Genomic DNA, 15,138 nt, shown 5'->3' with positions numbered 1-15,138 from the left:
ATTCTTCACGCTTAAGTGACTGCACTCTCTTGAATTATAACAGCACGCATTTTTTTACTAGCTTTCGATTTTAGAACATGCATGTGTAAGAAACCCGAACCCTTCTACAGGTGATCGACGAGAAAAAAAAAAAAGAAACGAAAGAAAATTCAACAGTGTGTCTGGAAATGTTTCAGTCGAAGGCAGCAGTTACACTGGACCACAGAGCAGAGTAGCTCCAAGATGTTAGACGTATTGACATTTTCTGATTAACGACGATGAATCTGGATACACAGACTATATGAACTAAAGTTGATTAGTAAGCAGATTTTCTCAGTCCTGGTACTGTAACTATAAAAAGCTGAACAAGCCTGGGGTCTAACGATCGCTCGTATCATCACACTCGACCAGCTAGTTTTAGAGAGTTTCTAGCTACACACTACACCAATTCTAAAACATTACATTACATATGAATGATTTTTAAGGCTCCAAATACATAAGCACCAATATAAAGTATATTGCCAAAAGTACTGGGACACCTGACTCTCAAAGTGAGAGGCACACCAATGTATAGGTTGACTTTGGATGCAGTAGCATGACATTTTCCCTTCACTTGACCTAGAAGACACAAACCTGTTCCCATTACAATGCCAATGCACACAAAACCAGCTCCATGGAGATATGGTTTACATGGGTTGGAGTGGAAGATTGTGCTATAGAACTCAACCCTGTTGGGATGAACTGGAACGCTGACTGCACCGCAGGTCACCACACACTACACCTGACTTTACAAACACCTTTATAACTGAAGAAGCACAAATCTCTAGCAAATGGGGACTAAATGTGGAATGGGAAGTTCAAAAATCAAATCTTATGGTCAAGTGTCCACAAACTTTTGTCCAAATAGAGTACATTACAGAACATAAACATAATAAAATACATAAAAGTTTTTTGAGTTGTTTTATTTTTTTTTTCCCCCCATTTAAATCCCACTATACAATTCCTTTTCTCTAATTTTTCTTTTTTATTATTAATTATTTTATTCTTTTTAATTTAGTCTCAAAAATTATTTTTCATTTTTTTACTCATTATTTATTCTTGTATCACATTTGACACATTTTTCTATTTAATTTGTATCATTTGAATATACTGACAGTATTTTTGTTACCTTTTTTAATATAGATTTTTTTAATAAAACATAAAATATATTACATATATACATAAATCATATATTATACTCAAATATTCAGATATACTTCATCTTCTAATTGCATTTTAAGTTTAAATTATGAAAGTTGTGGGTTTTTTATTTATTTTATTTATTTACGTGAACATCTTACTGCAAACACTCGCTGTACCACATACAAACATTTGCTTTTATGCTGGAATCTTGAACATGAAAGCACCCACATATAGAAATGTAGAATTTCAAATCATCATGTTACCTTGCGTCTATTAAACTTATTGCAGACTAAAGACTGGACCATGACGTATGACAACCCGGACTGGTCCTGGTGCAGCGTCGCTCTGAAAACTTACAACGCTGTCTGTTTTGTTAGCAGACATTACCATGGTGAGATCACCACATGGGCATTACCTCAGAGAACCAAACCACAGGTTCATCCTCAAGATCTCCTGATTATGAAGCCCATGTTGGAGATTGCTACATCTTTTTTGTAGCACAGTAACTGTAATCTTATGGACCCATTATTCAGCATTATTCAGAATGATGAATTGAGGGAACAAATAGGCTTTCATAATCCACAAACTAGCACTTCATCTGTTAAACACTTAATCTCATGGTGGCCTGGATGGCATGTGGAACTGCCAGAGGATGCGGCTCATGCGGCTCATACCAATAACTCCACTTTATTAATGATGTGACTCCCTGCAGCAGCAATAGACTCGATTAAAATACCACAAAGTGAACAAATGAATCAGAAACAGAAACAAATCCCTCAAAACCAAAGTAAAAAAAAGCATTATATATATATATAATTTTTTATTTTTTTTTTAACCTAGGTAAGACAGTCTTACACACACACACACACACACACACACACACACACACACACACACACACACACACACACACACAAACACACACACACACACACACACACACACACACACACATATACACACACACACACACACACACACACGAGTCAGGCTACCAAAACAGTCCTGACCGGTCGAGTATAAACAGCATTAACTTCTTCAGCAATTTGAACTACAGGAGCTCGTCTGTTGGATCGGACCTTCGCTCCCCACGTGCATAGATGCACCACAGCGCTCATGACCCTGTCGCTGGTTCACCACTGTTCCTTCCTTGGACCACTTTTGATAGATACTGACCACTGCAGACTGGGAACATCAACAATGCAAACATACAGCATGTGCGCTGCGAACAGCGTGTGAACCTGCCAGAACAATCGTTTCATTTATTAAAGAAAAACACACGGTTTTCATCCATTTCTAGTTACAGTTCATTTTCTGGAATATCCCTTTACCGGTCACCAGTCACTGTCTTTTCTCCATCGTGTTGTTAATAAGAAAGAGATTGAGCTTACGTTACAGAGAAGCCACAAAAGCCTCTGTGCTGACACTGGAGACTCCTTCTGAGAAATGTTAAATGAAAACCTCATCACAGAAAACCTCACCATTTCCACCTCACCAACAGATACACTGCATGATGTGTCCGACTGTTTCTTGAAAATTGGCTCCTGCTATAGAAATGATGATGCGTTACAACTTAACAGAATAAGAAAAAAAATTAATCTGGATATAGAAAATAAGTAAACAAAAACAAAGTTTGACTAGGAAGGAAACGCCTGTGGAAAAGTGGTGTGTGTTTCAGAAAACTTTAACATTTGAAACATTCTGACAGCTCTAATGTACATACAAGCGTGTATTTAAGAAAAAAATTGTACACGCACACAGATACACACACACCTCATCAGGGAGTTTAAAGGCACTGCTTTATTCGGCTAACTTCTTTCGTGCGATTCGGTCGGCTCGACAAGCCGCTCAAAATGACTGACAGCCCCTGTCCGTATCTGTACGCAACGCCATCCTCCAATCGCATTAGACCGTGCCGCTTTGGGGCGGTACATAGTTCTGAAATGAGGAAGCGGCTTTAAAACGAGTTTAGCCTGTGCTCATGCGGATTACACCAGGGACAGGAACTAGTTTAACATGATCTAGCTGCGGTAGGGAGACGGGAGAGAAGGGGAAATGTAGAAGAGAAATAGAATAGGGGGCCTGTGGGATGGCGAAGACAGCGAGCTCAGAGAGAAGACGGAGAGATAGATGGATGAGTATGACTATGCCGGCTCTGTCACCAACTCCCTGCTGGATTTTAACAACAGCAGAGATTGAGTTGCTCACACAAGAGACTCGGTGAACGACCCGAAGCATGGAGCTGAATCTTGTGTTTGTGTGTGTGTGTGGATGGAAAAGTAGAAAAAGTATTCTTACCCTAGTTTCTTCTTTTCTTTGGCTTTGGTGTCTTTTTTATCTCTGTCGCGGCCTCGGTCGCCTCCTCTGTGTTTTTCTCTGTCCCTGTCTTTGTCTCGAGTTTTGCGCTGACAGCGGTCACGTTCTCTGCTCCGACTGCGTCTCCTACTGGATCGGCCGCTGCTCCGGCTGCGGGATCTGCGGTGACGGGAACGAGACCTGCACGCACGCACACACACTTTAAGCATCAATAAGTAAAAAATTGTGGTGCAAAAATTGTGAATCCATCATAATCTTTGATGAAGTTTTTTTTTTACAAGCAAGACAAGAGCTTTGTCAGGAGGTTAAAGGTCAATGTTATGATGAACAGGTACAGCACAACGCCCACTGTGCACAAAGCCAGCTGCATGAAAATGGTGTCTACCTACATATGTACCTGATTTCACTAACAGCTTTGTGGTTGAATGACACAAGTCTCCACAAATACACTCTAAAATCTAGTGCAACATCTTCCCAGAAGAGTGGAGGGTAATATAACAGCAAATGGGGACTAAATGTGTAATGGGACAAATCTAATGGTCAGGTGTTACCAAACATACAAATATTTATACTGTGTATATGAATATAGTGTGTGTGTGTGTACTGCAGTATATACTATGATGATCATTAGGGAGGGGCTGGGATGACTCTACATGCTCAGTATTGATCCTTACAGGACAAGGCAGAGATTGCTGAGAGATTTACTGGGCCACTAAGTAGCTCTTCTGATCTCTCTCACTCTGTCAAACTCACTCTATCTATCTATCTATCTATCTATCTATCTATCTATCTATCTATCTATCTATCTATCTATCTATCTCTCTATCTATCTCTCTATCTATCTCTCTATCTATCTCTCTATCTATCTCTCTATCTATCTCTCTATCTATCTCTCTATCTAACAGTGGAACTTCAGTGTGCGAGATTAATTCGTTCTTGAACACCGCTCGTGTTCCCATATGCTCGTACTCGCTTGTTAATTTTCCCATAACAATTCATGTAAAAGCAATTAATCCGTTCCCAGACCTCAGGCGATCACTTCTTTCAGCCCTTAAACATGTTTTATGCCCAATGTAACACACAAACATACAAAGTAAACAAAGTATAAACATAAAAAAAGCGATTAACTGCTAACAAAGAAATAAAGAACTTTAATTAACTATAGAGTACTGTACTGTAGCTACATGGTGGCCTAGTGGTTAATGGTGAGGGTGAGATGAGGTTGGGGAAGAGGTGGAGGAGAAGGAGTCCCCTTCCATGAAGACAGAGGGCAACTCAGAACAATGCCTATTAAGCAATTGAGAATGAAGCGTGGGGACGGAGGTGAAGAGCGGCGAGAAGAGAGCGTGACTGGAACCAAATGCGTCAAAAGAAATGTTCGCCTTCCTGAAATATGTTCGTACTCCTGCAAAGATTTTTACTAGTAAAAACGCTTGTACACCGATATCCTCGTACTACAAGGCACTCGTACACTGGAGTTCCACTGTGTGTGTGTGTGTTGTGTGTGTGTGTGTGTGTGTGTGTGTGTGTGTGTGTGTGTGTGTGTGTGTGTGTGTGTGTGTGTATGCATGCATGCATATTATATTATATATATATATATATATATATATATATATATATATATATATATATATATATATATATATATATATATATATATACACACATATATATATATATATATATATATATATATATATATATTATATTATATTTTATATATATATATATATATATATATATATATATATATATATATATATATATATATATATATATATATATATATATGCTTTTAAAAGTAAAAGTTTTGGCCCCCTTCCTGGTATCTTTTTTTTTTTTTTGGCATGTTTGTCACACTTTAATGTTTCAGATCATCAAACTAATTTAAATATTAGTAAAAGATAACACAATGAACACAGCATGCAGTTTTTAAATGAAGGTTTTTATTATAGAGGGAAAACACAATCCAAAACTACATGGCCCTGTCTGAAAAAGTGTTTTTTTATTTTATTTTAGTCACTCATCTATGCAGAATTGTTGTAATTCGGCCACATTGGATGGTCTCAATAGGATTCAGGTCAGAACTTTTTTCATTTTGAGTGAATTGAATGAAACAATACCGATTCAGTATCCATCAGTCTATTTTTGACTGGGTAGTACTGCATTCTCCCAGTGTTTTGTTTGTGTCTCAGTCACCCTTTCTTTTACTGAAGAACAACAATGTGATTAATACTGACAGAGACATTACAGTGACGTCCCTGTTTGGTTTTTTTTCAAGCGTGCTAGGGTGTGTTTTTAATAGGTCGCTAAATACGATATTTCGTAGGTTATCATAACTACCGCTTATCGAGAACGCCTGCGGTGTGATGATGCACCGCTCCAAAACTCACCACGTTTCCCCTACACGAGATCGGCCTTATTTTGGCTACTGTACTTGTGGCCAGCAAATGTAATAAAACACCTAATCTGTTGGGAGTCTTTTCTCCGTCTACGCCTCTGCTACACTTGTGCGGCCTGTTGCAAATTAAATTTATTGTAGTTAATAGACTGGAGCCAAGCTGCTAAATGTCAATTTCATTACCAAGGCCTTCCCCTTGGAGAATTATTAGCTCATTTACGGCTAAAGGTAAATGTGTTATAGGAGGAGTTACAGATAAACACCCCCCCTCCCGCCTCTCTCTCACACACACACACACACAACCAATGGTGGGCTATTTTACATTTATTTTTGTGATTATCTCTGGAGGGAAAGGTCTTCCCCATGGCCTAAACATATTTTAAAAGGAGGCCTCGGCAGCCCAACACCCCGCTCGCCTTCTATTCCCCTTCCTCCTCTAACTGCTCCATTAAACGGAGCAGCGGTGATTGGCCGGGGCAATTTTTCCCATGAATTATCAATAAAGTAATTACCAGTGTGAGGCGCTTATCGTGGAACCCCTGCATGGACGCGGATATGATCCTGCCCCGCTGCCTATTTCAGTAATTACGTGGACCGGGTATGAGAGCTGGATGGTGGCTATCTGCCCGTATTACTTTCCTGCTATACAAGCCTCTTTTTGCTCGATGGGAAATTGGACAATGATAGCGCCAACGTAGCGCGCACTATACGCCTGAATCGGATTGAATAAACTTTACTCGCGATCCCAGGTGTACCAAATTCAAATATAATATCTGGACAAGATAAGGACTAATTAATGAGATTTCCAGGCAACCGAGACCCTCGTCAGCATGAGTTGCTTTTCTGTCGTTGTTTTTTTTTTTGTCTGAACGGTCAAGATAACAAACTTGTAAATGTATACCGGCAGGAAATAACCTCGAATACCTACATAATACATTTCAATTAGCAATTTCCCACTCTTTCATCACTCCAATCCATCATGGCCTTGTTCAATAAATATGTCATTCATAAATTCAATAAAGTTTCTAAACCAATCCAGAAATATAGGAGATAAAATTACACACAATGATCCATTCTGACTGGGGTGGTTTTTTTTTCTTCCTTCCCTTCTACGCTGTCACGTTGTATATATCAGTCCCGATCGCAATATCGCCGAATTAAAAATGTGCCAAAGAGAATGGAAAAACTGATGAATCAGTTATTCGATAAAAAAATACTAAATCAACCTAAATGATACACAACAGCTACAGTGCTGGAGTCAAATTATCTAGAGGAAAGTAGAAAAAGTGGGTCAGCTAGGCTAATTAGCATTTAAGTGGCAACACCGGCATAATACTCATAACTTCCCAAAAAAAAAAAAAAACCTCACCGCCCACTTTATTCGACCCTATTCACTGCACATCATGGGTCAGCAGTAAAGCTGCGTATCGGCAAGAGTCGTGCGATACGATGCGCATCACGATACATGGAGTTGCGATATGATATTTTGCGATACTGTAAGCAAAGCTACATATTGGGATATTTCTTATTTTAGGAATAGAATAGAATTTTAGCAAAATCGTTTAGAGGCCACACCACAATATGCAAACCTTAGCAAACAAAAATGTATTTAATGCATTAAGTACATCTAAAATTACACTGTTAACCTGAATCCCCTTAAACCTACCCATACCATAAAACCTGTGGCAGCCTTACCCGACTCTTACCTCAGTGGCATCAAGTGTTCTGCAATACGTGAACAAAATAACTAAGTATAATTGTACTTAACATGGTAACTTTCTTATGTATTTATTTTGCACGTAGTCAATAAAGACACCTAATTTTAAGTCGGAATGTTGATGATTATTAGTATTACAATTAGCATTAGGCTAGTACTAGAAGCATGATGAGTACTAGTAACTAGTGTTTTAAATCTAAAAGCTACAATCTGTTGGAGGCAAGAAAATAAAGTTTTATTGACTATTTAGATTTGTGTATATCGCACTTGTTCAATTGAGCTTCGTCTGGTTATAAGTGCAACCACGGACAGCACATGTCGAGCTTTTAAACGCCATTTGCACATATTCCCGCCTGAAAAACAAAAAACGCACATAAACAAAACATATTGCAGTCGGCACAAGTCGGTCAACGATGCTACTACTTCCGGCGGAAGGTGAACCCATGATGTTTTTGTTTTTTTACAGCAGCCCCCTCAGGAAACAGGTAGACATTAACGCTAATATCTGTGGCGTTGCCTTATTCAATTCAATATTCAATTTATTTGTATACCGCTTTTAACATTGAACATTGTCTCAAAGGAGCTTTACACAGATAATGTGGTGATAAAACATCAATATGTTCTTTATAAGTGTAAGTTTGTCCCTGATGAGCAAACCGGTGGCGACTGTGGTGAAGGAAAAACTCCCTGAGATGGCAATGCTGGTATGCTGGTACTTCCTGCCACTGTTTAAGTTCAGAGATAAAAAGTTTAAAAATTATCGATTTTTCCAGATCGATATCGCGTTTTTGAGATTCGATACAGTATCGGTGAACAAAATATCACGATACTCACAAGTAGCGATCTTTCCTCTCACCCCTCAGCAGCTTGATGTATACCAAACATCACACACAGAATAAAAGGGTAGTCTGAAAATTTCTGAAACACAGCAGCATCTAGAATTTATACGGAATGGTACTAATAAAGCAGTTCTCTCAGTGGAGGTGAAAGAAGACCGATCTGGTTTGACAGGACTACAACAGCAACTCAAATCACTACTCTTTACAAACGTGATGAGCAGAAAAGCATGTCGTTATGCACCAAAAAGGCAAAAACTAAACAAACACATTGGGTTGTATTTTGGACATGAATCTGAGGCAAACGTACAGGAAATCGGTAAAACTGTCGACAATAAGAAACAAAAATCTTCCTGAACAACCGGCAAACGCGCAAGATGAAGCACGGAGTGGGAGGGGAAACCACAAAAATCGACAGCTTCGCGACGGAGTTCAAAGCGTCGCTGTCTATTTTCCCGCCTGCTCCCGAGCACCTTGAGCGCGCCGTGTGGATTCCCCGCTGCCAACCGAGCCCGGGTGCCCTGGCGCTAAACAGCTGTTCCCTCCGCGATGCAAATGTGCTCGGTGTCTCGCTTCTCGAGCGCTCTTCAAACGCCGGCGCCGCACATTAGTTTCATTTAGTAGCGCCGTCTAATTACGGCGGCTGCTGCAAACGTTTCCCAAGCTGTTTTCCTTCCTCCGTGTTTCGCCCGTTCTGTGGGAGTGGCGTCACAAAAGCCGCGGAAAGGGAAACGCTGCGACAAATTGAGTGTTGTTAAGCAAACGACAGCAAAAACAATTACTACGACGATCCCTGCTGAGCCTAGTCTGCTACCAGTTCTTGTTTATTTAGGCTTCTTCGGGCCAACGTTTCGGGATGAGTGGGAAGGGGGAAGGGGGTCATTTCATTCTTGCCTCCATCTTTCTTTTAAATTAACACTAATCAGGCCAGGGCGGAACAAACCCAACACTCAGCCCACACACACTACCGCAAAGGTCATTTCATGGAGTTCAAAGCTAAATCTTACATCTCAAAGAACCCATATGCTCGGGAATTTTTTTTTTTTAACCCCTGAGAAAGAAGTCGACGGCGTTTAACTCGTCATTACTCTTCGCCGGCACATGTGAGCGCCGTCACTCGACAGACACGCCGCAATCCTAAACTCGCCAGTCTGGCTCTGTGTGGCGGTTTGGGCCGCATTACACTCCTATTAGTGCACACGGGGCATGAGTGAACCCAAACAAGAGGGCAAGCAGAGGTGAGAGGTCAGAGTGGCAATAAGGTGCTAACTCACCACTGTCGTCGCAGGTGATCGGTTTACCGACGGCCTTTAGTCTGTCAATGTGCTGTCGGGTTTGTTTTATTCTATCTTTTACAACAGGGAAAACTGGACTAATGCTACATCATGACCGGTTCACCAATCTGTAATGAATTTTTCCTCCACAGGGCTTCAAGAGAGAAAGGAGGAAAGAGAGGGACCCCGTTTCAAACTCGCTGGGAAATGTGTTTCCAATTAGCAGGTGTGCTCTTAGGGTAAAGATGATGGGTTTTTGGGTCCGTTATATACTCGACTATTTATGAAGTGAAGGTAGATCTGAGGGTCTGTTTCCTCACAGCCTTTTTATTGTTTAAATGTGGATGGTTGGGTCGTCTGAGCCTATGTGATTTAAGAACCTCACAGCTCGAGAATAAAAAAAGGAAAAAAAAAAAAATCATTAACGGTGAGGCGAAACATGTGGACCAAGTGTAAAAAAAAAAAAATAAGTGCACCGTAGGACGTATGACACTCAGCAGACGTGTATTCCGCTGCCAAGAGGGAAAAGCCCACTTAATTAAACATGCGAGAGAATCTGAAATACCGTTCTTATAAAAAAAAATGTAAAAAGTACATATAATGATGCTCGAAAGATGCTAAGTACTTGCCGCAGAAATAAAGTCATGCGATCTGGGGAAAAAAAAAAAAAAAAAAAAAGATCGCAACCCTGATCCAGTGGCTCAACATCTGCTATGTTCAATCACCAGTGTGCACATCTTGAATGATGACCTGGCACACAGATGCTCACACAGATATCACATTTTAGCCACGCAGGATCAATCAGAGCTGGAGAGCTGATGGCTTTTAATGGTGGAATTTCATTTCTGTAATTAGCGTCTCTCTCTTTTTCTCTGTGACTCGGCTCGTGCTGACAGCTAAATAAGTCGCGATTCGAGCTTTGAACAGGCGTCCATTTTTCCTACATTTCACCATATATGAACACATGGTCGAAAACGGACACTGCTTCGGCTCGGATGACTGGAATTCATTCTTCTTTAAAACAGCAAGGGGTGTATTACTATCTACACACACATTACTGCATTGCTTAACACTGAAAGCAATCCACAGTGTCGAAATGATCCAGAAACTTTGCTTCGTCTTCTTTACATTTCGTAATAAAGTAGAAGGACCCAAACGGAAACATACTACAATGTGAGCAATCTATTCTTCATTACGCCCCTCCTGGGCTTAAGTGCTCAAGTTCGAGAAAAGCGCATGGCACTCATATAGCCAATTTCCATGGACAAAAAAAAAAAAAATAGGGCTTGAGTTGTTCACTGCACTGCTTAAATACAATTGTGTTGAGATTTATTAACTAAATAACTTTGATCTATTGAATTGCTGAGTCTAAAAATACCCATCTAACATATAACCCTGCTTCATTTTCTTTAACAGTAACAATTACACTAGATGGGCCAAAGTACTGGGGGCCCGACTTTTCCAGCCATATTTTAGAACTTACCACAAAGTTGGAGGCACGCAATTGAATGTGCAAGCATTGAATATGTCCTTCACTTGAACTAGGAGACCCAAACCAGGTTGAGCATGACAATACCCCCGTGCACAAAGCCAGCTCCATTAAGATTGAAGGTTAAGGAGTTGAATTGGAAGAAAATAATAAAAATAAGTCAAATAAACATTACGGATACATCGCAAAAAACAAACAAAACAAAATCACATGAAAGCTATCCTGAAAAAGTAAAAGTAAAGCAGATTTTAAAAAAGGGTTTAGCTTGGCTAATCAGAATGGGGAGAGAGTTCCAACGTTTTGGTGCATGGGAGGGAAAAAAAGATCTCTGAGCTCTGACTTCAGTCCTACTGGGATTTGGGATGAATCGCTGACTGCATCCCAGGCCTCCTCATCTTACTTTACTGACACCTTTGTGGCTGAATGAGCACAAATCTCTACGAGCACAATCCAAAATCTAGTGGAAAATCTTACCAGAATAGTGGAGGTTATAATAAGAGCAAATAGGGAGAAAATGTGGAATGGGATTTCAGACGAATCTAATGGTCAGGTGTCCACTAAAATTTGCCCAAACAGTGTACACTTGGTCAAAGTGTTGCTGCTATAACCAAAAAATCTGATTACTTTCCGATAAGAGCAGGCCCTGTGTTTTATTCATTTTCATCATTTTTGGACAATACTTGTCAAGGGCATCTGCGATACAGCTAAATACAGCATAATTAACTGCTGTCTCATGTCACCACAGGTGCGCACGCATGGACAGATTTCTTTAAATCAATGTAATCTAACATTCTTCATACACCTTGAAAGAAGAGTGCAGCCTCATCTATTTAAAATCAAGACTCATGTCAGATTGAAGAAATGGGCGGAGCTTGGAGGTCATTTGTATAATTGAGTTCGCATCTCCTTTGCAACTGTCGATCTTTCGACATGCGAATGCTGGTGCATTTACATTTACATGTGGCAGGTCTGCATATCTGTGATTTTGGACGTGACATCACGTATAAAAAAAAAAACGATCGATATCATGAACTTCAAGCACAGGTTTTGCGACCCTTCCCATCCGCCATGCCTCACTCGGAGTTACAGTTCAATCGCCTCGGTGATGATGAAGAAAGGTGTTTCTCGGGTTAACGTGACAAAAATTGTAGCGCGCCCTCAGATGGAAGAATTAAATAACGCAAGCGTTCGTCGCCGGGTCAAAGCGGTGAAGCTGGTGGAAACCTGCTAATTTGGCACCCGTGCTTCATCTTTTCCTCCACCTGGCAGCTCGTATATTTACAGGTTTTCCTTTCGAACCAGCCGAGAGTTTCACATACAACCCCGCCCAGCGAGCCTGACAAGACAGGAAATAAAAAAAAAAAACTGCCCAATATAAAGGGGGGGAAAGTGTTTCATTATTTCCAGCGAGTGTCATGATTTCAGTCAAGAAGCACATAATCCAGATTTCTCTTTTATTAGTGTTTCTTCGCACTCTTCTTCCTTTTCTTTTTTGAGTTACATCTTAATATTGCACTAGTAACTGGAACCATATTGGTGCTGTCAGAACACCGCAGGGAGAGACAAGTGCACCGTTGGATTTAATTACGATACAATTTGCTCCAGTGCTGTTGGAGGGAATGCTGGTGTCTCTCGTACATGGTCTGACACATGGCTCTGCTTAAGAGCAGAGCAACAGCAACTTTTATATGGGGGAAAAAAAGGGGGTTTTTGAGATGCTCAAAATGTTTTACAAAGAGGTCCGGCTTATTTTTAAATTAAGTATGTGGTGCAATTTGATGAAAGTAATTTAGAATCGGTATTAAAAAATTATTTGCTTTCATCTGTGCAAAAAAAAAAAAAAAAAAAACGTTTAGAATACGTGTCCAAGCTGTAGAGGGTGTAGTGGGGGGGGGGGGGTTCGGCCTGTTTTACAGACTGAAAGACAGTGATAGTGAGCATGCGATCGATCTCGTCAAATCACACTAACCTGGAAGGAGAATCTCCTCACACTGTGAGGCAATTAGCATTAATTAGAGCAAGAAATAACCAAAGGATCAAAAAAAAAAAAGCATCTGAATACTTCAGGCAAGTAACCTTTCCAAGGGTCAGCGTTTTTTTTTTTTTTTTCTTTTCTATGCAACACATACACAGGTCCAAGCCAGACCTCGGGTCGTTTCTGTCTCCGAGCGCTGGATCTTTTTGCCTCCTTTCAGGGCGACCACGCTTGGGTCCGCCAATTAGAAATAATTAGGCAGTCATTGCGCTGGCAAGTCCTTTTAAGTGCATATATAACGATGCAACGATGCTGATTAGTCAGCGTCGGGTGAGCGCACGGGTTGGGGGGTGGGGGGGCTTGGGTCGGGGAGGCTCGAATGGCCGGCGGAATAATTACGCCAGTGATCACAAAGCCGCAACGCTCCTCTGTACTTCACCTTAATGCGTTTCAAACCTCCACTTCATTACCGGCCATAATTAATCCGCCATTAATTGCAGGAAGGGCCCAGTTTACCTCGCTTCGTTTCTAATTATCATCTTATAAATAGTTATGGTTCTAATTAATGTGTTCATTAGGCAGGATATTTTTTCTCAAAGCGGCGCTCCGAGCCAAAAGGTTCGGTGCGCTCTTCTCTCAGAAGCCCGAGCAGCCAGAAGGTGAGGCCGTTTGGCTAGCGCTCGTGCTTTCATTTCGCTACGTTCAACCTCCTAATTGGCGTTGAAAACCCAATTTTCGCTAAACTTCAAGAAGAGACGAAATTAGGAGCGGAGTGAGACGGGGAGAAAATTCATTTCCGATTCCAAAAGCAAACGGTTTTTGTGGTGTTTTTTTTTTTTTTCCTTCTAAAAAGGGACTCGTGACCGAAGCGCTTTGAACGGGATGAAAAACAGACGGCGCACGTTTTATTCCCGGACCTAAACCGGACGCTCGCACGACCCATAAAAGAGGAGAAAATCAATTCAAACGCATTTCTGGCGACCGGCGAGAAAGACGGTCACAACTATAGGAGAAATGGAGCATAATGAGGAATCCTAATACATTCCTCCAGAGAGAGAAAACGGCCAGGGTAAAATTAACCGGCCCTAATATTTACTTGGAATCACCCGTCCGGTGGCTAATGAGCGACTATACGGCCAGCGAGCATGTTTCCTGGATAAAGATCACTGCGCTGACCTTTGACCAGACGGCTGCCTGATTTGCTCTGATGTTTCTCCCGTCTCCTTTCAGTTCGGTGCTCTTTTAATGTAAAAGACGCACAGTGTCGGACCGCACTCACCTGGCCTCGGGGTATCCGTGTTTACAAATTATAATATTTATTCATTTCGTATTTATGCGCTCGCTGAACAAAAGATCCTTCATCCCTGCGTGACTGACACGAGGTCCGAGATACGAAGAAGGGTAATCGAAGCGCAAAAAAATGAAAAGTCTCTTTGAGTCTGGCGCGAGGAGAAGAGAGAAAAAATAAATAAATAAATAAAAAACACAGGAATCCGAGTAATGAATTAATCTGTGCTCAGCTCACACCAAGGAGGATGGATGTGCATCTGGTGAAGTGCGTGCACGTGTGTGTGTTTGCAATCTGAATAATATATCTTGTGTGTCTGTAATACAGCCAATTTGTGTAATACAGTTCTGTTTACTAGCTAGGCAATCTGTTCCATTGTAAAATGTATTTTAAATTACCTAATGCATCTTATTTTCATCCCAATTATTATATCCCGCGGCCACTGTAAACAATATAGGGAATATGAAAATAGAGAGACTCCGAAACATCTTCCACTTGCTCGCTCGAGGCAGATGGGAGCGCAAATTACATTCACGTTTATTCATTACATTATTGGCTCGTGATTTTATCCTAAAGCAGAGTAGCGAGCGGTGACGGTTAAAGACTTCGCTCGAATCGAGGAAGGAGCCGATCCACTGATCTATCGTTTCCTGTAGAAAATATATGACAAGGTAAAAAAGG

General features: G+C 40.8%; 1 protein-coding gene across 1 annotated transcript in view; it reads right to left on the bottom strand.

Moving 5' to 3' along the window:
- The window catches only part of rsrc1 (arginine/serine-rich coiled-coil 1), a 135,308-nt gene that overhangs the window by 107,564 nt on the left and 12,606 nt on the right, over positions 1-15,138 (bottom strand). Inside the window, exon 4 of the mRNA XM_083526043.1 lies at positions 3,460-3,657. Within this exon, the coding sequence (XP_083382169.1) occupies positions 3,460-3,657 (198 nt within the window). The remainder of the gene's footprint in view (positions 1-3,459; positions 3,658-15,138) is intronic.

This window comes from Silurus aristotelis (genome assembly GCF_946808225.1).
Source record: "Silurus aristotelis genome assembly, chromosome: 22".
NCBI lineage: Eukaryota > Metazoa > Chordata > Actinopteri > Siluriformes > Siluridae > Silurus > Silurus aristotelis.
The sequence above is the reverse complement of the archived record's forward strand: the minus strand, read 5'-3'. Positions and strand labels throughout refer to the sequence as shown.